The sequence below is a fragment of the Manis pentadactyla genome, chromosome 9 (genome assembly GCF_030020395.1).
Source record: "Manis pentadactyla isolate mManPen7 chromosome 9, mManPen7.hap1, whole genome shotgun sequence".
NCBI lineage: Eukaryota > Metazoa > Chordata > Mammalia > Pholidota > Manidae > Manis > Manis pentadactyla.
The window spans coordinates 83202406-83229885 of NC_080027.1; the positions used below are offsets into that span (position 1 = coordinate 83202406).

Here is a 27480-nt window from a genome sequence, read left to right on the forward strand (position 1 = left end):
ATGAAGGTCAAGCTGTGCAGCTTCATGGGTACACGGCCTACCCTGACAAGGCAGGCGCTATGCCAGGATCAACAGGAAGCTTTTCGAATTTCTTAATGCAAAATATGAATCAGCATTCCTTTCCAAGAGGAATCCCTGGCAGATAAACTGGACTGTCCTTTACAGAAAAAAAGCACAAAAAGGGACAGTGGGAAGAAATTCAAAAAAAATCAACCTTGTCATCAAATTCCAGAGGCCCATCACTGGTGCATCTCTTGCTGATATAATAGCCAGGCAGAATTAGAAACCAGAAGTAGGAAGGCTCAGCAAGACCAAGCTAGCAGGGCTGCCTACAAAGCAAAAGAGGCTAAGCAAGCACCTGAGAAGACAGCAATGGCAGCTGCCAAGGCTCCCACAAAAGCAGCACATAAGCAAAAGATCATGAAGCCTATGAAAATTTCCACATTTTATGAATCGGTGGAAAATGTTAAGTTGGCATATCAGATTTTTAAACCAAGATCTGACTATAGAGGGGGAAAAAAAAAAAACAAGAGTGGCTCATTGGTGCAATAAGACCAATGAAGAAACAGCATGTGATGATCACTTCTCTGGAGAGGAGTTGAACCTTGGGAAGGATTTCACCAATGGTGGCTGAAGAGACTGGTTCCTCTGAGAAAGGGTTGCAGAAATTAGCCTAGGGTTGCACTCACTGAGAGAGCCTGAAGTAAAGGCACTTGGAATTTGTTCAGACCAATCTGTGGGATGCAGATGTCACCAGAATCTTGGGGCCGCAATGTGAGCCAAGGTCGAGGAAGAAGTCAGGAAAACTGTAGTGACAGATCTGCAGAGCCAGAGGCCATGTCTGTTATAAAAATGAAACGCTTGCTTCCAACATTCACTGCCAGCTTTGCTGTATCTGAGAAGAGTCGGAAGGAAGATGAAAAGATGAAAAGCTCCTGCCAAGCAGAGAGCAACCTTGCCCACAATGTCTCAGACGGCCTGTTTAATCACTGCCGCGCACTTTCTCTAGCTTACCGATGACAGAAGAAGTTCCTAATGAAGTCATAGCTCTGCTAACCGAATGAATGATTTCCAGTTGCAGTGCTTGTAAACATACCACCCTAAAAGTGCTCAGGTGTTCACTGAGGCACCACTTGGAGATACTGACTCCAGTTAACTCACCACAGGACGCAACGTTTTGGGAGAAAACAGGGCCAACCCAAGGGAACCAGCCGTGGCTGCCAGAACGCTCTGACCCTGGTCAAGTTTTTGCTGATTGGGAAAAGGAGAAAGGGAGAGGAGAGGATGAGAATTGTCTAAGGATAAGAAGAAAGGCACCAGAGGAAGGAGAACGCCATTCATGGCCTTGATCAGCAACCTCCTCCATTTCCTACACCTGGCTTCATACCCTACTCTTGTAGCATTCACCCTTCCCACCTTCAACCCCGCTCTCAGTGTAAATACCAAACTTTGAAGCAACACTGAGTATGTTCACCCAGTGACGAGCCTCATACTGTGATCAAACATATTGGAGAGGCAGAGAAAACCATTTTTTTTCTGAATGTGCTTTTCTTAAAGCCTTCAGACAGGCACACATCTTTAGAGGTGACAAGCTCACCTGTGGCCTCACAGGGTCGACAGTGAGGATGACACACACAAGCCAGGCTCAGTGGCGACAGGCTGCTTCCCACTTCCTGTGGCTGTGGCTGCTGCCATCTGTGCTGGAGTCAGTCAGGGACTGAATGCACAGCAGGCCAGCAAGCAGCGGCTGCCAAATTACAGAGCAAGGAGCACTTAGAGCGCCAGGAGGGGGTGGGAAGGAGGAACTAACTAATAGCTTGCAAGCATGTCTTCTAAAAAGCATGTTAACCAAACAAGCTGCCATCCCTTAATCCCTCCCACTCCTGCCTGAATGTACACTAATTGAAAATTAAGTTTTCAATGTGAAGCCATTTTCTAATTCTGTCTCAATCAGGAGCAGTTAGAGCCCCGGTGTTTTGCTGAATTCCCAATGTGCTTTTCTTGAGCTCCTTGAGGAAGCCAACAAAAGGGCCTTGTCAACACATCAATGACAGCAGCAGGCGGGAAGGTTTGTGTAGGAAGAGAGTCATCCTGGAAGCCAAAGGAAGCAAGACCAAGGCCAGGCTCGACATTCTGTAGAAGTGGGACACATCTCATCCCTTTCTGCATCTCCTCCTTCCTCAGTTAAACCGTACTTGCAACCTGGCAATGGGAATCCTCACCCATCCTTGTCCTGTCGCCAATGTGATAGGAAAGTCTTGCCATTTAAGACCATAAACTCCTTGAAGGCAAGTTCTCTGATCTCCAAGGGTAAATGACCTTGATCTCCAAGGGTAATTGGCCTGGATTTCCAGGGAATGAACCTGCTTAAAGGGAGAGTAAATACTGAAAAACAAGTTAATTGGGGGCTCTCTATTGAAAATTGAAAAGCTATAAAAATTGATTTATTTTTGCTTATAAATTTTAACAAAATTATTCCAGAAAAAAATAAACCATGTATTGATTCCTTTTGTATAATTTTTTCACACAGTTGTATGATTGCACCATAGTGCATTCTTTATTTCATATTTAATGTCCTCAGCAAGAACAAGGAGAGTCATTTTTGAAAAACATTTAAAGTCTTCCTCAGTTTTCTTGAGGGACTCTCCTAAGCATTTGATAATCTAAAAAATCTCTCTTGAAGCAGCTCTGGCATCCTCATCCTTCAACCATTTTTAAGGGTTCTTCCCAGTCCTGTTTTGCCAAACAGCATATATATAATTCAGACATCCTTCCAACATCAATTCCACTGACTTCATGAAATCCTACACCTTTTCCAGTATTTCCAATTTCATTTTGCAACTGACTTACATTGAATTTGTATTGCAGTCGTCAGATGTCCAACCTTCACAAACCATCAAGAGCCTGACACCCACCCACAGACCCTAAATGACACAAGGGGTCAGAGGCTAAGGCTGAGCAAGGAAAGATGTCTAACTGGAAACTGTTTATGTGGTGAGTTCATTAGCAGATAGGTTCATTCACAAAGCCTTTCTTATGCACTTTTATAGGAACCCCGTCACTTGTTAAGTAGTAGCAATCTGCCAAAGGTTGCTACCAAGTGGTGAATTCAAAATAAACCAATTCTGATGAATGGCTGGGCTACAAGGAAAAAGGAGGCTTTTTGGGGGGGGAAAGGAAGTTTAGTGTCTTGCCAATGGGTTTCAGCCCCAGGCAAGTTCACTATGGATTCAATGTGACCAAAGAAATGACAGTAGAATGTTCTTGGGGTGAAAGAGTTAGACCCAACTTTATTTCCACAGTGGCAGGTCAATCACTAAAATCTCATCCACTCAGTGCCAGTCTGCATGCAGTAAGCCAGTCTCTGCCTCTGAGCCTCTACCCACACAGCCGTCCTCTGGGTCTCTGTCCTTGGTGCTGCCACCACTCCATCCTCTGCTCTGCTCTCCTGCAGCCATGCCACTATTGTCACTGTGTCGCACCCAGAGCACTGGGCGGAGCTCCTTATATAGAGTCAACAGCAATGTATTGTCCACAGGTGTGCAGGGAGCTAGTCACCCAGGACCAGGTGAGAATCCTGGCCACAGGAACTCACTTTATCCACACTTAGTTTGTTGGGGAGCTTAATTAATCAAGTCTTCCCAAGGCATCTTTATAAATAAACTCTGATAAAAAGTGATGTGACCACTACATCCACTTCTTCTTATCTATGACGAGTAAGAATCGCATATGCCTTGATTTAAATGTAGGTCTGATAATACAGAATTTTATGATTAATTGGAACTTGGATGACATAAATGGATTGCCAGAAAAACTGAAATCTTCGGGACAGAAGGAAATGAGTAAATAATATGTATAAATTTGCCTGGATCTTGAGGAATGGGGGTGGAGGGGACGCTAGGGCAGAAACTCAAAGAAATATCAGATGGCAGGGGCAAGTAAAAAGATTTGAGGAAACATCAGTCCAGACTGGAGAGGACAGGAAATAAAAATTGAAGGAGTTCAGTTATCAGTCCACCTTTCTAGGAAGGCACTAAGACACCAGCTATTAGAAGTGCAATTCACAAAGAGAAAATCAGTGGTTTGTGGTCTGAGTGCTGTACAGAACATAATTTCAACAAGGAACTTGAAAGTTACACCTGGTTTCTCTCCAGGTGATTGTGGTTCAAAGTCTGACTCAACTGTTGCCTGACCATGAGTAAATGACCTAACTTCTTCGACCTCCTGCACCTTGTTAATAAAATGGGGATGCCACTTTCCATTTCAAGGAATTTTTGAGGGTTTAAACTAATATAAAATGATGTTATATGTGCTGTATGCTGTGTGGCACACATTAGTCACTCCCTAAGTGTTAGCTTTTATGATAATGATAGGGATGGGGTGAATGTGTACCCAGCCAACCTGGGACAGGCAGGTGGAACTTTATTAGGCTGAGGTAGCAACAGTTATTAATCCCCAATCCTGTTACAAAGCAGACTTTGCTCGCTATGCAAATAACTGAGAAGCAAGCACTAAGAAATGGGCTGTCAGAATAAAGCAATGAAGAGCTTGTAGCAATATAGAGCAGAGGTAAAGTGAAAAGAAATACTCCAGGTTGGCACACACTCTCAGAGGTGGCTGGTAACAATGAAGGAGCAGCTTTCTCCAGGTCTGGACTGGACAGTCAACAGAGGAAGTAATCAATGTGTATGGGGAAAAATATTGCCATTCTTGGCATTACAAGATTAACAGCAGGAAAATAATACATAATTACAGTACAAAATCATGGAAAAGGCAGGAAGATTTGGAGGTTAATTCCTGGCTCCCTGAAAGTGATTACAGCATCAGTCTAATGCTTTCATCTTGGACAGTCGTGTCAAGTCAGGTACCCTAGAAGCAGAGCCTGAGTCAGGGATTCACATGCATGTGTGACTTCCTGAGGCCATGCTCTCAAAAACAACCTGTAAGGGAGTGAAGCAGTATGAGAGAGCTGAGCAAGGATGCCATCTCAGATAAAGTCTAGCCTTGGTCAGTAAACCAGGGAAGAGAAGTCAACATCCCAACAAAGTGGCTCCCACAGCCAAGGACAACTCTCCACAGAAGGTCACTGGTACAGGGTGTTATTCGTGGATAGGAATGGAGGCACCAGGTGGTGAAGGGATCTGAGAGAGATACTGCAGTTTCTACTGAACACTGATTTCTAGGTAGGTGCTTTAGGTGTTTTAATTCATGACAATCGTATGAGAGTCTCCTGATGCACAGAGGAGAAAGTGAAGCCCACTTCGTCAAAGTGACTTGCCTTAAGCCACCCAGCTTATGTGACAGAATTAGGATTTAAACTCTGGTTCTGGAACCCACACAACTGGCCACTATTTTACCTTATCAGATACTGTTATAGGTTGAATTGCTTCCCTTCAAAAAGTTCTAACCCCCACCCCCATGCCTCAGAACATGACCTTATTTGGGAATTGTTGCAGATGTAATTGGTTAAGATGAGATCATCCTAGAGTAGTGTGGGCCCTTAATAAAACATGACTGGTGTCCTCATAAGAACAAACACAGACACATGTGGAAAGACTGCCAAGTGAAGATGGAGGATGACATTGGAATTATGCAGCTATAAGCCAAGGATTACCTGCAAAGCACCAGAAGCTAGGAAAAAGTGAAGAAGGACTGTCTTCTACAGGTTTCAGAAGGAACATGGCCCTGCTGATGCCTTGATTTCATACTTCTAGGCTCCAGAACTGAGAGAAAACAGATTTCCATTGTTTTAAGCCATCCAGTTTGTGGTTCTTCATTACTGCCCTAGGAAACCAATGCAGGTACTAAGAGAAGATACTAATTATTGGGGAAGAAACTGTCCTGGTATAGTTATTAATTTCAAATTCAAAATAATGATTTTCTCAAAAGTATATTATAATCATAGGCAAGTGTTCAAAATGACATATTTAAGGAGTTCATATGACCCTCAGGGATATCTTAAGCTGTAGTGTTTCAGCTCTCAGGCTTGGAGTTGAATTGGCTTGCGTTGTAATTCTAGATCAGTCCTTTACTTAACAGCTGTTTGGCCTTGGGCCAGTGTATTGATCTCTCTTCAGTTTCTTCATTTGTGAAATGGTGACAATAATAGTACATTCCCTGTAGTCTTTCAAGGAGGATTATTTGAAATGATACATCCAACATTAAGCATGCGACTTGGCACATAGTGAGCAATGAATGTTAGTACCCCCTCATTTGCAGGGGATATGTCCCAAGACACCCACTGAATACCTGAAGCCAGGGATATTGCCAAACCCTACATATACTGTTTTTTCCTATACATACATACTTATGATAAAGCTTATAAATCAGGCACAGTAAGAGATTAACAATAATAATAATAAAGTAGAACAATTATAACAATATGCTGCAATAAAAGTTAATGCGAATGTGTTTTCTTCTCTTAAAATATCTTACTGTTCTTATGTACTGTACTCACTCTTCTTTCTGCAATGATAAAATGCCTACAAGATGAGATGAAGTGAAAGTCGCAGGCACTGTGACTTGCGATAGGCTGCTATTCTCTTGTGACACTAAGGGAATCCATGGAAAGCGAAAGCACAGATAGGGAGGGCTCTTGTACCGCTTTGGAATCCCTCCACTGTGGACCCAGAAAGCTTGAGCTCCCATCTCTTTTCTACTCTTGGATATTCCCACACCTCTGGACCTCCTTTCCTCAGCTACTAATGGGGCTGAGTAAAGTATTGTTGGAAAAGTAAAGCAACCAAATAGAACAATATACATAAAGGTCCTTTAGGAGTCACAACACTTTGTAAATGATGACAGTGCAGTTAATTATGCTCCCCGAATTAAAGAGAACTAATTACCGGCCAGTAGGAGGAATCATTTCCTTCTGAGATCCAATGGGCCAGAACTTCTCAAATTTTAATGAATATACACATCATCTGTGCTGTTGTTAAAATGCAGATTCTGATTCAGCAGGTCTGGGATGACGCTGTTCTGCATTTCTAAGAAGCTCCCTGGTGATGCCCTGGCTGTGGGTCCAAAATTCACTGAGACATGTAGACACCTTGCAAAATACCATGAGATGTATCAGTCAGATGGGGTTTACCCCTGAACCTGTCAGAACTGTGGCCCCTCTGGAATTTAAGGAGATAATGTATCTTTGTTTCAGAAATAAAACAGGTCTTTTGTTATAAATTGTGTATCTGTGCTTGCTATATTGGGGAGAAACTCCATCAGAAAGGCTCTAGAGAGGTCCTGGTGGAGGTGAATGCCTATTTGTGCCCTGAGGGGTGCTTAATACTCACCAAAAGAAGCTCCTCAATCAGAATTGTTGCAACCATTCCCAACGGCCCCTTCCCACACACAGCCTGTAAATGCTGGATAAAGAAAAATGACGGAGACTTATCGCCACCTACTGGAAGAGGAAAGAAAAGTTAGAATATAGTGAACTATTTCATTGACTCCTGCTCTTAAATCTGAGAAGGGCTAGCAACAAGGAGATTACAGAACTGCAAGAGACCTTGTGGACTGTAGGTTCAAACCTCTGATCATCGAGTTCAGCCACAGGATATAAACCATCTAGGCCTGATGCCATCTCTCCTTATTCTCTGCCATTTCCAAGAATAACAGCTGTAATTCAGTGAGGGCTTACTATGTATACCCAGGACATGTGTGTATTATCTCATTTAACCCTCACAACAAGTGTCAAGTTAAAGAGTATTATTATCACCTCTTTTGCAGAGAAGGAAACTGAGGCTCAGAGTTTGAGGAACTTGAAAGAAGTTGTTTAATGTCACCAGGTAGCAGCCTGGAATATAAACCTGGGTCTCTGTGCAGGCACAGATCCAACCAGCCATCCACCTTCCTGGCTGCATGGCCAAGGTACAATCACTAAAGTGGGAAGCCAGGCTGATGCTCCTGTCCTCTTGCCTGCTCCCCATCACCACCAAAACATGTCCTCAATATTAGTTTTTGGAAAGACTCCAAAGTTTAGCCTTCTTTGTACTGATCAGCAAGCTACAGAATTTCTGGTTCTTTCTCCATCCTAGAATGCATATTTCACTGTATTCTATTCCTAGGGCAGCCATAACAAAGTACCATAAACTGAGTGGCCTAAAACAACAAACTTTTTCTGTCAGTTCTGGAGGCCAGAATTCTGAAATCAAGACATCAGCAGGGCCATGCTCCCTCTAAAGTTCCTAAGGGAGGATCCCTCCTTGCTTTGTCCTAGCTTCTGACCGGTGTTTGCTGACAATCCCTGGCATTTCTTGGTATTCCTTGTAGATAGATCACTCCAATGTCTGCATCTGTTTTCACATGGCATTCTCCCTATGTGTCTGTATCTCCCGTTCTTATAAGGAGAGTTGTCACACTAGATTAAAGGCCTACCCGCCTCCAGCATAACCTCATCTAAACCAAATACATCTGCAACAACTATATCCAAATAAGGTCACATTCTGTGGTTCTGGCAAGGACGTGAATTAGGGGTGTTGAGAGGTGGAGGGATGCTATTCAATCCCGTATATCTGCCCTAGTGGTTTTCAGAGTAACCATTCAAGTCCAGCTGCCTAGGTTCAAATGCTGGCTCCAGCCGAAACAAGCTGTATGATTTGGGACAAGCTACCTAACCGTGTCAAACCTTCGTTTCCTCACCTATAAACTGGGTATGATAATAACTATCTCCAACTAGTAGGGTTGGAGATTATAGAACTGCAAGAGTTATGTATTAAAAGTTAATACATATATGGTAACTCTCCGACCCTGGCAACATGTTGTAATTCCTAGAGCCCAGTCGCCCAGGGCTCAAATCTCAGCTTTGTTGCTTACTGTTGGTATAGTCAGCAGGTCACACATTCCTTCTGGTCCACAGGGCCTTCGTTTGTAAACTGAGGAAGGAAGACGATGATAATTGTCCTTACCCATGGGGAGTGGGATGGTTGTGAACATTTAAAGAGTTAGAGCTAAGAAATGCTCAATAAATGTTACCTAAGATCATCTCCCTCGGCATTCTACTGAACGATTAAATGATAGAATCCATCTAAACCCTGGGTCTCAGTATACACTCAAAAAATGATGATGCTTAATTTATATCAGATTCATAGGAAAGAGAGAGAGCAAAATAGCTGGAGCCTTAGCTAGAGAGACCCCATAAGCAGGAAAATGGAAAGAGCCCATTTTTACCTAAAAATAGAGATTTTGAGGTAACTGAGTTTACACCTGGTAGCCTAATTGAGCCTCTAGACTATTAATTCCCTAGGGTGACATCTCTGTCCCTCCCCTCCCATGCAAACCCAAGAGCCCTGCCATCTTCCGGCCTCCTGGCCTGCTTCTTGGGGTCTCTCTCCATCAGGGTCTACTGTGTGACAAGTGATACGGTCTCTCTTCTTTGGGGTCCAGGCCATCAGGTCTAGTTTCCTTCCCACCTTTAGAATATGATTCCTAATCACTGAATAAAAAATAAAATACAACAAACTGGAGGGGTGACAAGTGTTCCTAAACTCACTACATTATCTCAGACATAGCCCAGGAGCTATTGTTTCAGACTCCCTCTCTTAGGTGATTCCTCTTATGATCTCCTCTTCTCCTTCTTTCCTGAAGATAATACCCACCAAACCTCTGGCTATCTCAGACCCCAAGACTTTCTACATGATAGGCCAGGCCTACTGGTGGCGTTTAGGAAGACTCAAATGAGTAACTTGCAGTCATTCATTTCAAACATATTCATCCAGCCCCTTCCAAGGGCACGCACTATGCCAGGCTCTGGGATACAGCAATGAACACAGCCTTCAAGAGCTTTGCTGTCTCATAGAGTGGCTGTGATATCTGCATGTTTTATAGCCAAGGGAGCAAAAGCTGAGAGCAGTTGTGCTGGAGAGAAGTTGAGCTGAAGTTGCTCAGAGTCAGGAAACAGTGGAATCAGTATTTCAACCTGGATTTGACCCAAAGCCTGGGATGCCTCTGAGCAGGGTAAGCACCCTGCTTAAAAAAAAAGTCATACAGCATTTGTCTTTCACCATTTTTAAATGATAGGGAATAATAATGCTTATCTCATAAGGTCTTATGAGTTTGTTTCAACTGAGGTATAACTGACAAATAAAACTTTAAGATATTTAAGAATCCCACAGAATGATTTGTATATATGTATTTTGTGAAAGGATTCCCATCAAGTTAATTAACACATCCATCACCCCACATATTAACTATATTTTTCTTACTTTTTGGTGAGAAAATTATGAGTTTCAAATGAAACAAACTTTACGAACCCCTTAGCACAATGGCTGGCACATAGTAAGCATTTAACTGTCATCATTACATAATGATTGGTAGAAGGTAAAGGTAGAGGTCAAAGCTCTAAGTCAGACACCCTGGTTTAAATCCTGGCTTGGCCGAGTTAACACTAGCTTCTTTACTGGACGACTTACTTATCTTCATTTGTAAATTATGGGTAATAATACATACTTTAAAGGGTTGTGGTAAGGATTAAATGAGATGAGGTAAGTAAAGCTCTTAGCATAGTAACTTACTAGGCACATAATAACTTCTCAATAACTATTATAAGCTATTCATACTGTTCATACGCGACAGAGGAAAGAAGAGAGCGAGGCTAACCCGTCCCCCTGGCAAACAGGAGCCTCAGGAATGGAGGGTGAGTGCCATCTAGTGGGCCCCGGCTGAAAGCCGCAAGCAGCAAACTGCACAGCCAAAGGCACGGGACTTCATTTGCAATTTAATACTCTCCCGGAAGACCTTCTAGCCTGTCCCCACCATCTCCCTAAAGTCGTGGCCAGGTTCTAAGAACTGATAGAGGATTAAAAGAGGCGGGGCAAGTAAACATAATATTCTTCATGTAATTGTAGATTAATGATAACAAAAAAAAGGTGGGGGGAATTATTCCCTGATAGGATAAAATTAACTGCAAATCAATGATTGATGCATGCTTTACATATCCTTAATTTTGATCTTTTAAAGGGTGTCAGATGATCAGCTATGGAAATACATTTTTCTGATATTTCTTTCTCTTAAAAAAAAAAAAAGCAGTTCCTGTGTGGTGATCTCCAATAGGTTCTTCACAATGGTATAAAGGTCATATCAAAGTGTGGGCAAAGGGTTTGTTTGTGTTTATACAGAGGATCAAAGCCTAATTTGGCTACCCAGAAAACGAATTAAGATACGATATGAAGAAGAACTTCCAACATCAACATCCTCTGGAAGTGTCATTCCAGAAGATGATCATCAAAAAACTTCAACAAAGATCCTGGCACTGTTGCAGTTGTAGCTGCACTCATCCCACCAGTTCCTGGACTTGCCATTGGAATGAAGAAGGAGATATTTAAGCTGGCCTGTGCATACAGTAAAACAACAAATTTGACTGGATCTATATTGTCGGAAGTCAACCAAGAATTAGGAGAAGTACAAGTTGTAGTGCTCCAAAATCGTGCGACGATAGACTATCTACTGTTAAAAGAACATTTGGGATGTGAACAGTTCCCAGGAATGTGTTGTTTTAATTTGTCTGGTTTTTCTCAAACTATTCAAAATCAGTTAGACAATATCCATCATATTATTGATAAGTTTTCACAAATGCCTAGGGTACCTAACTGGTTTTTTTGGTTTCACTGGATATGGCTGGTAATTATAGGTCTGCTTTTGTTATGTATCTGTATCCCTATTCTGTTAATGTGTGTACGCAATTTAATTAGTAGTTTGTTAAAACCTATACATGCTTATGTTACTCTACAAGAAGTTATGTCAAAGAAATAATCAATCTTCCCATGTTTTCTTCCATCTGCTACTTCTATAGCTTTTCTTCTTCCTTCCTAATTACAGCCCTTTAGTAGAATTCATGCCTCATATCGAAAATTACTGAGTATCATAATACTTCCAAGTGGTAAAGATACCTCAAGACAAGTGCTGGGCATAGAAGCCACAGGGCATAAATCTGCAAAGAGGTAAAAAGCTAACCTTTTCAAAGAACATTGCTTCTCTCTCACTTACCAACTTTATATTTCCCTGTATGGCCCCGGAAGATGACTGGTTAGCCAGAGACGGGTAAGATTCCTCAAGGGAGGAACAACCTAAGACAGGCACAGTCGCAGGGGGGCCATCAGGTGAGAAATTGGGGATCAACAGAGGTGAGGCTTAGAACCTCACCCTCCCTGTTTTGAGAGAAATCTCCTGCATCTGTGGATGTTTTATTGCCCTTGTCTAGCTTGGATTAACACATAGTCTACAGGCACACACCTGATCATCTACATTTGCTCTCCTACAACACTAAACTATGTTTTCTACCTTTATCTTGCATCTACCTACCACTTCAGCATTTTATTAAAAACAATAATAATAATAATAATAATAAAGGGAGAAATGTGGTATCAACATATAAATCAAGTATAAAAATCAAACGAATATTCATATTTGACCTGATTGTTTACAGTTCATAATGCATGATCAAAACCGAAAGTTTCTGTGATGACTGCCCTTGAACTGTTCACCATGTAAGAACTTATTCACTATGTAAGAATTTGTTCACCATGTAAGAACTTGTATGTTATGCTTCAGAAGATTGGAGACTGACGAGAATTAGGCTTGGGGTGGATTAATGATTGTGCATTGAGCATTGACTCCTCTATACAGAATTTTATTGCTGTTAACAACCATTTGATCAATAAATATGAGAGATGCCCTCCAAAAAAAAGAAAAAAAGAGGCGGGGCAAAAGTAAAATTCTAAAAGGTCGTTCTAAAGCCTTCTTAGCCAACCCTGATGATCTGCTCAAAGCCCATAAATGGCGGTCAGGAAATATCTTGAAAGCCCTTGAAGCATCAGGGATAAAGTTCACAAAGTTCAGAAGAATTAAGCTGCATCTCAGCTGCCATTTTTTCCCCTCCATGTCACAGTCTTGCATCTCCTTCCTGACGTACAACTTTCCCATTCCTGCAAAGCACCTGTAGACTTGTGCCTGGGAAAGAGCACCTGTAGACTTGAGTTCAAGCCCAAATTGTGCTCTGAACTAGCTCTGAACTTGGGGAAAATAATTTAATTTCACTAAATCTCAAGTTCCTCATCTAGCCAATGGACCAGTATTGCCCAGTGGGAGGGGGTCAGGCTCTGATGTGTGACAGAGACGTGGGTTCATGTCCTGGGCACCAGCTAGATTTGCCTACACTTCCAATTTTTCTTCTACCAGATGCCAACAAATAATTTCAACCTTGATGAGTTGTTAAGAAAGTTTCATGAGCTAAACTTTTAAACCACCAAACATACAGAAGGCACTAAACAAACCAAGCTTTCTGCATTTGTCATTCTGCAGATCTGTTATAAGGTTTGAATTAAATGATGTCCGTGAAGGTTCCTAGCACACAGTAGAAGCTGTATGTGGTAGACATTATGAGATGCCGCCCACGTCCTCCAAAACCTTTAGCACAAAGTGGTGACAGCTGAGAACTCACCGCTGAGCCCCCATAGGCATTGTTCATGAATAAGATGGCAGCCTTACCCAAAGTCACACCCCTTACCAGGGGTGATCCATACCCATGATTGCTCAATTCATGGGTGTAAAGGCCCAAACTGATTGTCTCATCTGGGTCAACTCTGCAGGATCATTCCAACTTCAGAGCTCCTGAAGGGCTGACTGAGGCCTTTGTTGCAGCTGAGTCACACCCCAACTTCTCCCTCTGCCCACTCCTGCTTCCCTCACTTCCCCACAACTACGGGTCTGGAGAGCATTTGCCAATGAACTTGCTTCATGTAAATCTTGATTCTTGAGGAATTAATTGCCTGCAACACTTAAATATTAGTTCTAATTCCACTCCCCAAATGCATGCCTCTTTCTTCCCCACCTGTAAACTGAGGATATGGAACAAGTGTATTTGTCTCTTACCGCCTTCATTGGGCAAGACAAAAGATAACTTGGACAATAAAAAAATCCTAACACCTCAAACTCACTTTCCTCCCTCTTAAATTGACACTAATTATCACCAAGCTACATATTCCCAAAATTTTTTAGGCAAATAAATGAGATAAGGAAGTGGGAACACTTCAGGAAATAATATATTCTATTAAAATCTAAGGAACTCAGAAACTCTAATGAAATTGACTGACAGTGAGTGACTAATTTCTAGAGCCACAATTTACTGAATATTTAGTATGTGCCAGGCACTGTGATAAATAGTTTACATGGATTATGTCATTCAATTGTCACAAAAATAATAAAACTAAATACTAGTATCACCATTTTAGAACTGAGGAAACTTGGGCTTAGAGTATTAAATGAGTTGCCCTAGATCATGTGACTTTTAAGTGGATGGGAGGCAGGATTTGCTTCTAGGCAGCTTGATTCCAGAATCAGCACCCATATCCACTAGATACACTGCCAAAGACTAGACCTGAAATAACAGGAAAGGGTTCTCTGTTTCTTTGAGATTAACCCTTCATTATGCAATAATTCTGATTTTTGCAGACCATTATTTAGAGTTCTAGGAATTCTAGTAGAAATTCCAGGAAATCTGAGGCTCTGGACAGTCTGGGGATTGGTGGGTCAGAAGTCACCATTTTATGGGGACAGCTGAACCTTTCTAATGACATATGGAGACTAGCAGGCTAGGACACTTCATTACACTACCTTCAGCTGCCTCTAAAGCAGCTTGAAGTCATCCTGCTCAGACTTCTTGGAGCCTTGGGGTCCCAGGGGAGGAGGAGAGAGTATCCAGTGCTCATTTGGAACCTAGGAGCTGGCACCTTCCACTCCCAGTGAATGGAGCATTTCCACAGCCATTTCTTCTTCGTCCTACTGGAAACTTATGACAGAAAAGCTAAAAACACATGCTGCTGACTTTCTAATTTTCACAGGGCCAGGCATGAGAAATGAGGGCATCCCATGCCAGGGGTCATCAGGAAGGAAGTCATAGCAGTGGAATGTTCTCAGGAATGAGGACACCTGGAATAATGAGAATGGAGCAGGCTGTTTCTGTTATTTACTGCAGCAGAACAAACCATCTCAAAATTTAGTGGCCTAAAACTGGGCCATAAACTACAGCCTGCAGGCCAAATTCAGCTTGCCACCTATTTGTGAAAAATAACGTTTTCTTGGAAGATACCCACGCTCATTTGTTTATGTATCAGCTAGGGCTGCTTTCACACTATAATGGCTGAGTTGAGACATTGAAGCAGAAAGTATATTACCTTGTCTTGCTGGAGGGTTTCAGCCCCAGGCAAATTCACTCTGGACTCAGTGAAACCAATGATGACAACAGGACATTGTGGGTAAAGGGGTTTATACCAAGTTTATTCTCACAGTGGTGGGTCAAGTGCTAGAATCATGTCTGCCTCTATCAAGCCCACAATCCATCTCTATCTCTGCCTCTAGGTTGAGCACTGGGCAGAGCTCTTTATATAGCAACACAGACAATAATGGCTCATAGTTAACAGGTGTGTAAGCCTGTGCCTACATAGTAGGCCAATTATATCATCAAGTAGATTAGGGTCAGGTGAGGATCCTGGCACAAGAACTTCCATTTTCCCTAGAAATCCCCAAAGCCTAAAATACTGACAAGCCAGCTCTTTCCAGGAAAAGTTTGCTGACTATGGGCCTACAACAATGTTTTTAATCTCAAAATCCCATGGTTCAGCCATGCCATTCTGCTGCAGGTTTCTCCTGGGCTCACTCAGGCAACCTCATTCAGCTGTTAGGTGAGCCAAGTGGGCCCAGCTGAGACAGCTGAGATGACCGACCCTCTGTCTCCCTGTGGTCCTTGATCTTCTAGGAGGCTAGACCACGTTACCCCACATGGTGGTGGCACAAGCCCCAGCACACCAGTGCTTTTCAAGCCTCTGCTTGCCTCATGCAAGTCACATGAGCAAATTCAGGGTTAATGTGGAAGGTCATTATTCAAGGCCTGAATACTGGGAGGAATGGTTCATTGGGAGGTACCAAGTTAACCATGCATTGTATTGGTATTCAATTTTTTTGTTGTTGAATAAATATATGCACAGGCCTGGCTGGAGTTTATTCACTCACTCATTTAACAAAGATTTAATGAAAGCCTACTATATGCCAGGCTTGATCTGAGTGATTGCATTTGCCCAACAATTTGTTTGAAAGTGAGTTGGTGATATATTTTTCAGAAAAGCTAAACTTATGTTGATTCTCTTACAGTGAAGACATAATAAACTTTTGTGTTTTACATAGTATGTATGCATTTTAATGTATTCTATCAATATTCAGTTCAATGCAGAGGAAATTCTCCCCAAAAAGGAACTGAAAATAATTATACATTTTTTGTGTCTGGTGTATAAAATTAAAACACACTTATGTGAATGAAATGGGAGTCTCTCCACTTACTGGCATGCGATGTAGTCTGGGTTGGTGTTGATTTTAGTCTTACTTTAGAGCTCAAGCTCTTGATAGGTTAGTTTCCCTCACGGTAGTGTATCTCCAGTGGGGGATCCTGAATTGAAGGGCCAGAATTGTAGATTCTCATCCTGGCTCTACCAGTACCTCCCTTTGTGTCAATATAATGAGGCCAAGATCAATTTCTCATCAGATATTAGCACAATTTGCCAAAATACTGTTTCTCTCTCTTTTAGGGCCCAAGGAAATTCTGTGCATATCTGCACTTTATAAATAGGCATAGCCATAAAACTTACTCTGACCAATGAAACAGGAGGGGAAGTGACCTGTCACTTCCAGGCGGAAGTATTGAATTGCCAGTGCTTCACTCCACCCCACTCTTATCCCACTGCAGTGATTTTGATGGCACATGCATAGAAACAGTGCAGCATTGAACCACCATATGCAGGATGCCCTAAAAAGTCACCCAAACCCACAAAAGACTTTGTATGGACAAGAAATCAACCTTTCTTAAGCCACTGAGATTTTGGAGATGTCTATTACTGTGGCACAACCAAACCTAGCCCAACAAAACCAGATTTCTTGGTAACAGTACTGTATCTGTTTGGGGAAAGATGTGAGGAAGGAGCCTTTATAACATGCTTAAATAACAAAAGGTAAGTTAAACATCTATGCCTGAGATGGGGAAAAAACTATTTTGCTCCAGAAGGAGATGAAAGAAATCTGTATGCTAACATAACCCCACCTGTCTCTCCAAGTCTTCCACAAAGTGGACTTTAAACATTTAAGAATGCTTAGTAAGAATGGATTTGTTTTTTAGCATTTATTGTTCATTTTCCTGTTTGCATTGTGAGTTTTGATGCTTTGGTTTTTTAAATTTTTGTTTGTTTTGGTGGGAGCTAAGTTTCAAGATACCTGTTGACACAGGGCGGACTAGAGACAGCTCATGCCGCCTCACACTAAGATTGAAGGCAGAGAGGCCAATACAGTAGAAATGCCCCCTGGGAATTCATAGGATTCACCAGCACCACCACCACAATAGCTAACACTTAAAAAGTGTTTACCATATACCAGGCAATGATCTAAGCACTTTACGTTATGAGTACTTAAATCCTCATAACATTACCTTTAAATTCATTACAATTGTTACCCTCATTTCACAGAAGAAGAAATGGAGGCATTGAAAAGTTAAATAAGTTGGCCTTGCAAATAACTCCTCCTTCTGAACAACTCTCCAAATGACTGGCTCCTTCTCATCCTTTAGATCTTAATGCAAATGTTTTGTCTCACTGACACTAACCCCTGTGGAAAAAATGAGAGTTACTGTGGCAGGATTCTCACCTGGCCCTGGTTGACTAACTAACTCACTGCACACCTGTGAGCAATACATGCTGTTGACTCTATTTAAAGAGCTCTGCCCAGTGCTCTGCGTGCCACACGGTGGCAGAGCTGCAAGGCTGCAGGAGAGCAGAGCAGAGGCTGGAGTGGTGGCAGCACCGAGGACAGTGGCCCAGAAGATGGCTGTGCGGAACAACTGTGCACAGAAGCCCGGAGAAGGGCTGTGTGGACAGAGGGGCCCAGAGGCAGAGACCAGCTTGCTGCATGCAGACTCGCTCTGAGTGAATGGGATTTTTAGTGACTGACCTGCCACCTGGAAATGAAGTTGTTCTTTCATCCCAAGAACATTCTATTGTCATTCTGTTGGTCACATTGAATCCATAGCGAACTTGCCTGGGGCTGAAACCCATTGGCAAGACAAGCCCACACATTATATCCACCTCTCTCATTCTGTCACAGAACCTGTCACAATCTATGGCATTTAAAATATTTTTAATTGATGTCTTCCTCCCTTCATTTGATTGTTAGCTTTGTGACCACAGAGTTGAAGCTGCCTTGTCCACTATTTTGTCCCCCTCCCCGTGTCCAGTGCAGCCATGAAATGAATGGACATGGTAGGAAAAGTGAACTGGAGGTAGCAATGGTTGGATCAATTAGAAGGGAAATCAGAATGCTTTCAGCTGCAAGTCACAAACTACCTGATTAAAATTACAGTTAAAAATAGGATGATTTTTTTTCTCTTCACATACCAAATGGTCTGGTGTGGACTATTCCAAGACTCATTTGCCAGCAGTCAGTTGGCTTCTTGGTGATACTCTTGGCCTTCCCTCCATGCTCACAATATGACTTCCACAGCTCCACAGGCCTTTATCACTGTTAATTCACAGACTGTTAAATGTCCTGGTGACCAAGAGTGAACTATATTTATGAAACATTTTGCACAAAGCCTTTTGCAGAAGGTGCATACTTCAGACAAAATGAACTTTCTCTAACTTAGGGAGAAATCTCAATTATTCCTGGAGTTTTACAAACTCCTTAGTTAATTAAGGAATTGAGAGCAAATTTCCAGAACTTTTAAACAAAGTGGCTCTTCAAGTGTAAGACTTTTTCAAAAACATGAAGCATGTGATGCCAGCTGTTAATAACTTAAACAAGGGCCAAAATTCCTTAAAATGAAACAAGTTGATCACCCTCCAATTATTTTACATCATTTGAATCTTCACAATACACTAATGTAGGAACTATCCTGATCTGCAGATAGAAAAAGGAGCCTCTGGGCATAGATTTAATTGAGTGATTGGCTATAAAGTTTTGATAATAACAACTGCTACCATCAACCTCTCTTGGTCTTACTTAACCTGGGCCTTCATTGTTTCATCTGTATAGTGGGGATGCCCAGGGACATGTCACAGAGAAGTATTCACAACATGGTAGCTATTATTATATTATTAGGCAATCACTAAGTGACAGGATCTGGGCAATATGCTCTCATTTTACCCTCACAACAGCCTTACACTGTGGCTGTATTATTCCTATTTTAAGATTCAGAGCTTCAGAGCAGTTTAGTACTTGCTAAAAGTCACAGGGGTAAAAATCTGATTGGTTCCCTTTGTTAGCTTTCCAATCTTGTGCTGTTAACAACAGTGGTGTATCTCTCCCAACTGCTTTTCTGTAGCTGGAACCATATTGGGCAACATCTGGACCTACTGTGTTCCATGGGCAGCAGACAGTGAGAGGGAGTGAGCTGGCTCTCTGGTTGCCCATCTGGAGCTTGTTGCCAGATAACAATTTAACTTTTCCCATAGCCATTACTCTCTCTTGGTTAGTGCATAGGAACCCGGACTGGGCTCCTGAGCTTTGTGACTCAGTGGGTCCTCAACCAACATTCACAGAATCGAGCGGTTACACCCTGTGATGACTACTTCTACATATCGAACTGCCTGGGTGCCCAGATATTTGTCAAATTTATTTTGGGTGTTTCTGCAAGGGTGTTTTTGAATGAGATTAACATTTTAATCAATAGAATAGAGCAGACTGCCCCCATAAATGTAAGTGCACCTCATCCAATCAGCTAAAGTTCTGAATAGAACAAAAGACCAGTCCTCAAGAGTAGGAACAACAAATGCTGGTGAGGATGCAGAGAAAGAGGAACCCTCCCACACTGCTGGTGGGAATGTAAACTAGTTCAACCATTGTGGAAGGCAGTATGGAGATTCCTCAAAAAAACTCAAAATAGAAATACCATTTGACCCAGGAATTCCACTTCTAGGAATTTACCCTAAGAATGCAGGAGCCCAGTTTCAAAAAGACATATGCACACCTATGTTTATGGCAGCACTATTTACAATAGCCAAGAAATGGAAGCAACCTAAGTGTCCATCAGTAGATGAATGGATAAAGAAGATGTGGTACGTATACACAATGGAATGTTATTCAGCCATAAGAAGAAAACAAATCCTACCATTTGCAACAACATAGATGGAGCTAGAGGCATTATGCTCAGTGAAATAAGCCAGGCAGAGAAAGACAAGTATCAAATGATTTCACTCATCTGTGGAGTATAAGAACAAAGAAAAAACTGAAGGAACAAAACAGCATCAGACTCACAGAACCCAAGAATGGAGTAACAGTTACCAAAGGGAAAGGGATTAGGGAGGATGGGTGGGAAGGGAGGGAGAAAGGGAAAAAGGGGCATTACAGTTAGCACACATAACGTGGGGAGGGGGACAGGGAAGGCAGTATAGCACAGAAAAGACAAGTAGTGACTCTACAGCATCTTACTACACTGATGGACAGTGACTGTAATGGGGTATGTGGTGGGGACTTGATAATGGAGGGAATCTACTAAACACAGTGTTGCTCATGTGATTGTACATTAATGATACCAAAATTAAAAAAAAAAAAAGATCAGTCGTCCCCCAACTAAGAAAAAATTCTCCAGCAGACTGCCTTCAGACTGTAGCTGCACCATCAGCTCTCCTGGGTCTCTTCCTGCTGGCCCATACTGCAGATTTAAACTTGCCAGCCTCCATACTCACAGGAGCCAGTTCCTTATAACAAATCTGTTTTTTTGTATAAGTGCATATTCTATTGGTTCTGTATCTCTGAAGAACCCTGACTAATAAAAGCCCATTGCAGCTTTTGGGAAAGGGAGTTATCATTGGTTGATGTCTTCTCAACACTGAGACAGAGAGAAGAGGAACTGCTGCCTTTAATTTGCAGAAAGGAAAAACACTTTTACAAACCATCACCTTAGACTCCTGTAAGTCTGGGGAGAGGAAATCTCGGGGCAAAATACCTCTAAAAACTGAAATCAGTCCAAGGGAGAAATAGTTTAAAACCTGTTTATTGCTTACAAACTGCAGTCCAGAGCTGTCTCTCTCCTCTGTTCCTGAAGAAGCAAGCAAGTAAGCAGGCGCGCCCCTCCCTTTAAATTCCCCCCACCCCCACCCCGGGTTCAGACCCATCATTGGTTGCCCAGGTAATTAACCAAAGACATGGAGATGAACTTCTCTCCACCCCTGAGGATATGCAAATGCACTAAAGCCAGGTGAGATATTCTGGAAATGTTACAATTTTACCCACAATTCTCTTACCCATCAAGTGAGAAGCACAGCCAGAACCAGGGTGATCTGAATCCCAAGCATCTGTTCCTAACCTCTTGTGAGGGGTTGAACAATGATCTCCAAAAGTGTATGTTCACTTCCTAATTCCCAGAAGCTCTGAAAGAAACCTTATTTGGAAAAGAGGGTCTTTGTAGATATAATTACATTTAGGATCTCAAAATGAGATCATCCTGGATTACCTGGGTGGGCCCTAAATCTCATGATGTAACCTTATCAGAGACAGGAGAGATTTGATAGACAACAGAAAGCCATGTCTATTGTTTTTAACCACAAAATTCATGCTAAGATATAAATTTGCTAAGACAATCACAGGAAACTAGTACACCCCTGCCTCCATACTGACGATACAATCAGGTGGAGCAAATTGGCCTCCAGAGAGCAATCTGTGGTGACAATCATTCATTATTTTAATAAAAATGAATAAGATCTTAAAATGGTACATGAGAAGGAAGCTCATGTTGACTGGCACTTACTGTGGACCAGACATTATCCTAGGTACTGACCTCTTTTGTTTAATCCTCACAAGAGCCTATAAAGTAGGTTTCAACAATAAGTATGTAAGTCTTCCCTGGGAAGGCCTAAATTGAATTTGGAGGTTGGATGTGTCTTGATAAAGAACTTCAAGATCCCAGACCTGACTTAATACATGAAATAAGATTTAATAAAATTTAACCAAGAGGCAGTGGTTGGGAGTGAGTGCAACCATCAGAGCTGGACTGCCTGGATATGAACTCTAAAACTTCTACTCACCAGCTGTGTGCCTCTGGGCAGGTACTTAACCTTTCTGTGCCTTGGTTTCTCCATCTCTTAAATGGGGACATTGCTGGTACCCATCTTACATGTAGTTGGTAGTTAAAGCCTGAAAAGAACATTTAGGACAAATCCTGGCAGATAGCAGCCACTCTGTAAGGCTTAGCTGTTACTATAACACACGTGCTACTAAGTACTCAGTAACCACTCAGTGATTTTGCTACTATTATCATCTTTAGTTCAATTAAGACCCAGCTAGAACTTAATATTTCTCTGATTTTTCTAAAGAGTCATGATCATCTTCTGCTAGAATTAAAAAGGTCTCTTTGGAAGACAGAAATTGGATTAAAATAAAAGCTCTCTGAATGCAGGCTCTAGACTGATCCAAAGTACAAGGCATATAAAGTAATGACAGGAGGGGAAAGGAGGATCCTTTAAACCCTTTAACATAAGTTTATTTCATAAATAATTAAACCCAATTTCAAAATCACAAAATAAATAGATTCAAAGATAGTCACAGCACTTGAAATGTCACAATTTACTAGGGCAAAAGCCACTGATTGTTAGGTAGGTGGGGAGAAGGGAGGTAAGGAGAAAGAGGAAATGGCTTTCCTAAAAATAGAAAATAATAAAAACTAAAACAGAGTAGAACATTCCTACTGCCAAGAAATCTGTAGGAGCTTTTGCCATACTATAATAAACTGGTCAGAAAAGTTTGATTTCATTTTTTTATTCCTTAGTTCATTTCTTCTTTCATTTAACATTTATTCCACATTAATAGGTAGTTCCAAGCTTTATTACCTAGTGGTGGTGTTCCAAAACAGCTGCAATAGAGGTGCAAAAGAAGTGAACGTTGCAGAGGAACAGTAAAAGGGGAGAGATGTTCACTGTACATTTCCAGGGAAAGTGTTAAGCCAGATGACTGCCCAGATCTCTTCTAGACCCTGCAAGGCTAATTCCAGATGGTGGCATTTGTCATGTACCACATTGTCAGTATATGAAAACTTTCTATTGGCAGGTTGTACTATACATTGATGTTATTGCTTTCCTTTTGTAAACCAATTATATTATACTTGTGTATTTTGTTTATTGTTTCTCTCCCTCTACCAGAATGTAAGTTTCATGCCTGCTTAGCTTGGTTGCATTGTAAAACAGTTACTGGCTCATAGGAGGTGTACAATAAATGCTTGCTGGTCATGAGCCAAAACAACCTCTACTCAAGCACTCAGCTTGATAGAACAGAGTTCAAGTGGCTGTTATATATAATCCGGAGAATGCTATAGCAACTTCCCCAAAAGAGGATCAACACCCTGCTCACCTCTCCCTTCTCTAGGAATTATGCCAAACTCCTCCATCTGTACACATGGGCCTGTGGAAGGCATGTTTGCTTCCTATGACCTTGCTTTCTTGGTCTTACCTGATTGGACCAAAGCAGGCATGTATGTAATCTAACTTGAGCCAATCCAATTTTCTTTTCTGGGACTTAATTTTACACTACATACCTAACTTGAAGGATGTGATCAAAATACTTAGGACTGTCTTCCACTGTCTCTTCAGGTGGGGTAATTCATTCCAGCCCTAGAGAGAAATTCTGGCAAACCAAGACTTTTCTGCTCACTCTTAGTTAAAAGACAGTCCTCAATTTGGAAATTAAATGTCTATTCCAAACTCCAAACTTGATTTACAATCACATCTTTTCTGCTTGCACTGGGGCCTGCTTCCCATCTTGCCCTTCTGCTTCTTATCCCCACCCAGATTGGCAAGCAGTTTCTTTTTTTAAATATTTTTTATTGAAGCATAGTTGATAAACAATAATACATTGGTTTCAAGTATACAACATACTGATTCTACAGTTATGTACATTAATACATTCTCACCCCTAGTGTAATTACCATCTGTCAACATAGAAAGATGGTAATTACAGAACCATTGACTATATCCTCTATGCTGTACTTTCAACCCTGTGGCTAATTTACATTATAATTGAGATTTTTGTGCCTCCCTTTATCCTCTTCACCAATTTCACCCACCACCTCAACCCCTCCCCAAAAGTAACCACCAGTCACTTCTCAGCATGTATAAGTCAGCAACTGTTTTGTTCATTTTGTATTGTTTTGTGTTTAAATTGCCAAATAAATGAAATCATGTGGTATTTCTCCTTCTCTGCTTGGCTAATTTCACTTAGCATAATACCCTCTAAGTACAACCATGCTGTTGCAAATGACAGAATTATTTTATGGCTGAAAAATATTCTATTGTGTAAGTGTACCACACCTTCTTTATCCATGTATCTAGTGATGGACATTTTGCTTGCTTCCATATCTCGGCTATTGTAAATAATGTGACAATAAATGTAGGGGTGCCTATATCTTTGCAAATCAGGGATTTTGTTTCTTTGAGTAAATTCCTAGTAGTGGAATTACTGGATCATATGGTATTTCCATTTGTAGTTTTTTGAGGAACCTCCTTACTGCTTTCCATAATGACTGGGCCAATTTAGATTCCCATCAACAGTGTAGGAGGGCTCTCTTTTCTTCACATCCTCGCCAACACTTATTTCTTGTCTTTTGGATAGTGGCCATTCTCACAGGGGTGAGGTGATACCTCATTGTTGTTTTGATTTTCATTTCCCTGATGATTAGTGAAGTGAGGCATCTTTTCATGTGTCTATTGACCATCTGTATTTCTTCTTGGAAAAATGTCTGTTCAGGTCCTCTGTCCATTTTTTAATTGGGTTATTTGGTGTTTTGGGTGTTGAGTTGTATGAGTTCTTTATGTGTTTTAGATGTTAACCCCTTATTAGATAAATCACTTATGAATATATTCCCCCATCCTACAGGTTGCCTTATGTTTTGTTGATGTTGTCCTCTGCTGTATAGAAGCTTTTTGGTTTGGTGTAGTCCCACTTGTTGATTTTAGCTTTTGTTTCCCTTGCCTGGGGAGACCTGTCCAGAAAAAAATTGCTTATGCTTATGTTCAAGAGATTTTTGTATTGGTAGTTTCTGAACCCTCTGGGGCATATGCTTTGAGAGGGGGAGTTCGAGCAAGAGAAAAATTAGTAATGGGAAAGGTCTGAACTGTGCACTACTACAGGCCTTCTCTGGTCTTTCACGTGGGCCACTCTGCAGGACCTTCAGAGGTCACCTCCAACTGTGACTAATGTGCTGCTCTTGGTCATCATCTAGTTTCTGCTGCCATCGACTTGTTCATGGGGGTTTTCTCACTCTCATGCAGAAGATCTCCAGAGCAGGTCTCAGAATGGTCTCTTTCTTTTATGTGGTCCATCTGTGGTACAAAAGAATCACTCCAGCATCATCTGGGAATGAAGTAGATCCCAACATTGACACGTCCACTCTGCTGCCACAGGTAACTCAAGCTTTCTCAGGTATGTGTCAGGTAACTGCAGGGAACACATTTCTTTCAACTGTGGGGACCACATTTCAGGTTCCACAGATTAGTCCCAGGATTGAGGGAAGGAGGTAGCAAATTGCCCAAAACTACCCATAAGCTAATCTCTCTCCAAAAAATTTTTTAAAAACCTCACCAATTCCTCTCCCTTCTGTTCTCTAACCGTTTTGAATATCCTTAATCTGATTAAGAAATACAAGAGTCAGGGGAACCATTCTGTGATCATTGCTTGCTTATATTCTGCACAAATGGATCTGGCTTTGAAATTTACCATCTATTAAAACTTAATGTTTCAATTCTGAAATTTCAATTTTAGCATCCTGTTAACACTGGCACATAACTGTTTTGTATGCTTTTTTGTGTTTTTTTATGTAAATGCTACTATCTGTTTTATGACTTCCATTTTTTTCACACAAGCTTATATTTTAGAACCTCTTACTAGTAAGTATATATGGCTTCATTTACTTATTACCATCTTGGATGTTAGACATCATCAAGTGGCCCTAACTCTACTCTGGCAGCAAGCAAAGAAACAGTTTTCCAGCAGGCCAAACTTCGCCCATGGACTTGTTTAGGTTTGTCTATACTTTACATACAATATATTTGTTCGTTTAATGACATTGAATGTTTTTTACTAAAAAAAAAAAAAAAACATAAAACTCTGAACCCTCTGCCCGCTCTTGCTGCAGATATATGTTACATTCCTTTAGTCAGGAGGAAGTAAGAATTTATGACTTCTCATACAGCTTCCACTCCCACCCCTCATTCTATTTTTCTCCCTGTAAGATCACTTTTCTTTTTTCTCCCTTTAAGATCACTTTCTTTTCTGGCCATTGAGAGATCTTCTAAGGACAGAAAGGCAATCATCTTTGTATTTTCCTCCACCCCCATCAAGAGCTTCTAAGCCGGGCACAATTATTCAAAAAAGCGTGAGCTAATTTAATCGTCGTTGCTGCATTTTGCACCTCCAAACGTTAGAGGGCGATAACCCCAGACGGCCCATTGGCGTTCAATAAAGGCCTCTCCCGATGAGCGCGCCTTGTCGCAGACGTTGGGGGCGGAGCCATCCTGTGCGCGGTGACTGGCGGCAGCTGGAGGCATAGTAGTGCGGGTCGCGGGCTCGGAGAACTTCAGGGACGGTCGTGGCGCCGGCAACGACGGCGACGACGAAAGCAGGAGCGGGCCCTGGGCTTGTAGCTCACCATGCCGACCGTGGAGGAGCTTTACCGCAACTATGGCATCCTGGCCGACGCCACGGAGCAAGTGGGCCAGGCAAGTCCCCGAGCGGCCTGCAGGGCCCGACGCCCCGCGGCCTCCCGAAAGCGGTCTCCGGGCCGGGCGGGGGCTGCTGCTTCGCCCTCCCGCGGACTCCCAGCCGCCCCGGCCTTTTCGTCGGCGTGGGCCGCTCTGTGGGGGTGCAGGCTCCGGGGAAAGCGTGGTGTCCAGGTCCAGGCTTCTCTGCCCCTCTCGGTCCGCCTTTCCTCCCCGGGGCGTTTCTTAACTCAGCCTCTTGAGCTCCCCGTTAATTCTCCTCCCAAGCCTTTCCCTCCAGATTTCTCCTAAGTATTTCTCCTTTTCCGTGGAGCTAAGTCCCTTAGAAGATTGAATTGAAAGTTTTTTCAAGAGGACAAAAAATGTTTTTCTCGAGGCGAAAATCTGCTATTTATTTAGGAAAGTGCTTAGAAGACAAGTTTGTGAAGAACAGAAGAGGGACTCTTTGGTCCAGATTTTAGTGAGGGCTCACGATTTCACTTATTCGCTACACTTTTGAGCGCCATACGCACCTGGCGCTCTGCCGGGCGCTAGAGGTACAAGAAGATAGAAAGACCCATGTTCTCCCAGAATGTACGTTTAGAGAGGGAGACGAGTGATAAAGAAAGTAAGAAAGATAAGTGGGTTTTTTTGTTTTCACTGAAACGTATTGTGAAGAAAATACTACGATGGGCCGGTGCAGTGGCTCTGGGGATGCAGGCGGGGAAGAGTGCACCCTTAATAGAGTTCTCTGGCAAGGGCTCTCTGCAGTGTT

General features: G+C 42.0%; 1 protein-coding gene and 1 pseudogene across 2 annotated transcripts in view; both read left to right on the plus strand.

The window, feature by feature from the left end:
- Positions 1-26651, plus strand: LOC130685042 (60S ribosomal protein L24-like; annotated as a pseudogene).
- API5 (apoptosis inhibitor 5) overlaps positions 26507-27480 on the plus strand; it is a 34281-nt gene continuing 33307 nt past the window's right edge. For both annotated transcript variants that reach the window (XM_036891714.2, XM_036891715.2), the window contains exon 1: positions 26507-26726. In XM_036891714.2, the coding sequence (XP_036747609.1) occupies positions 26658-26726 (69 nt within the window). In that variant the 5' untranslated portion in view covers positions 26507-26657. The remainder of the gene's footprint in view (positions 26727-27480) is intronic.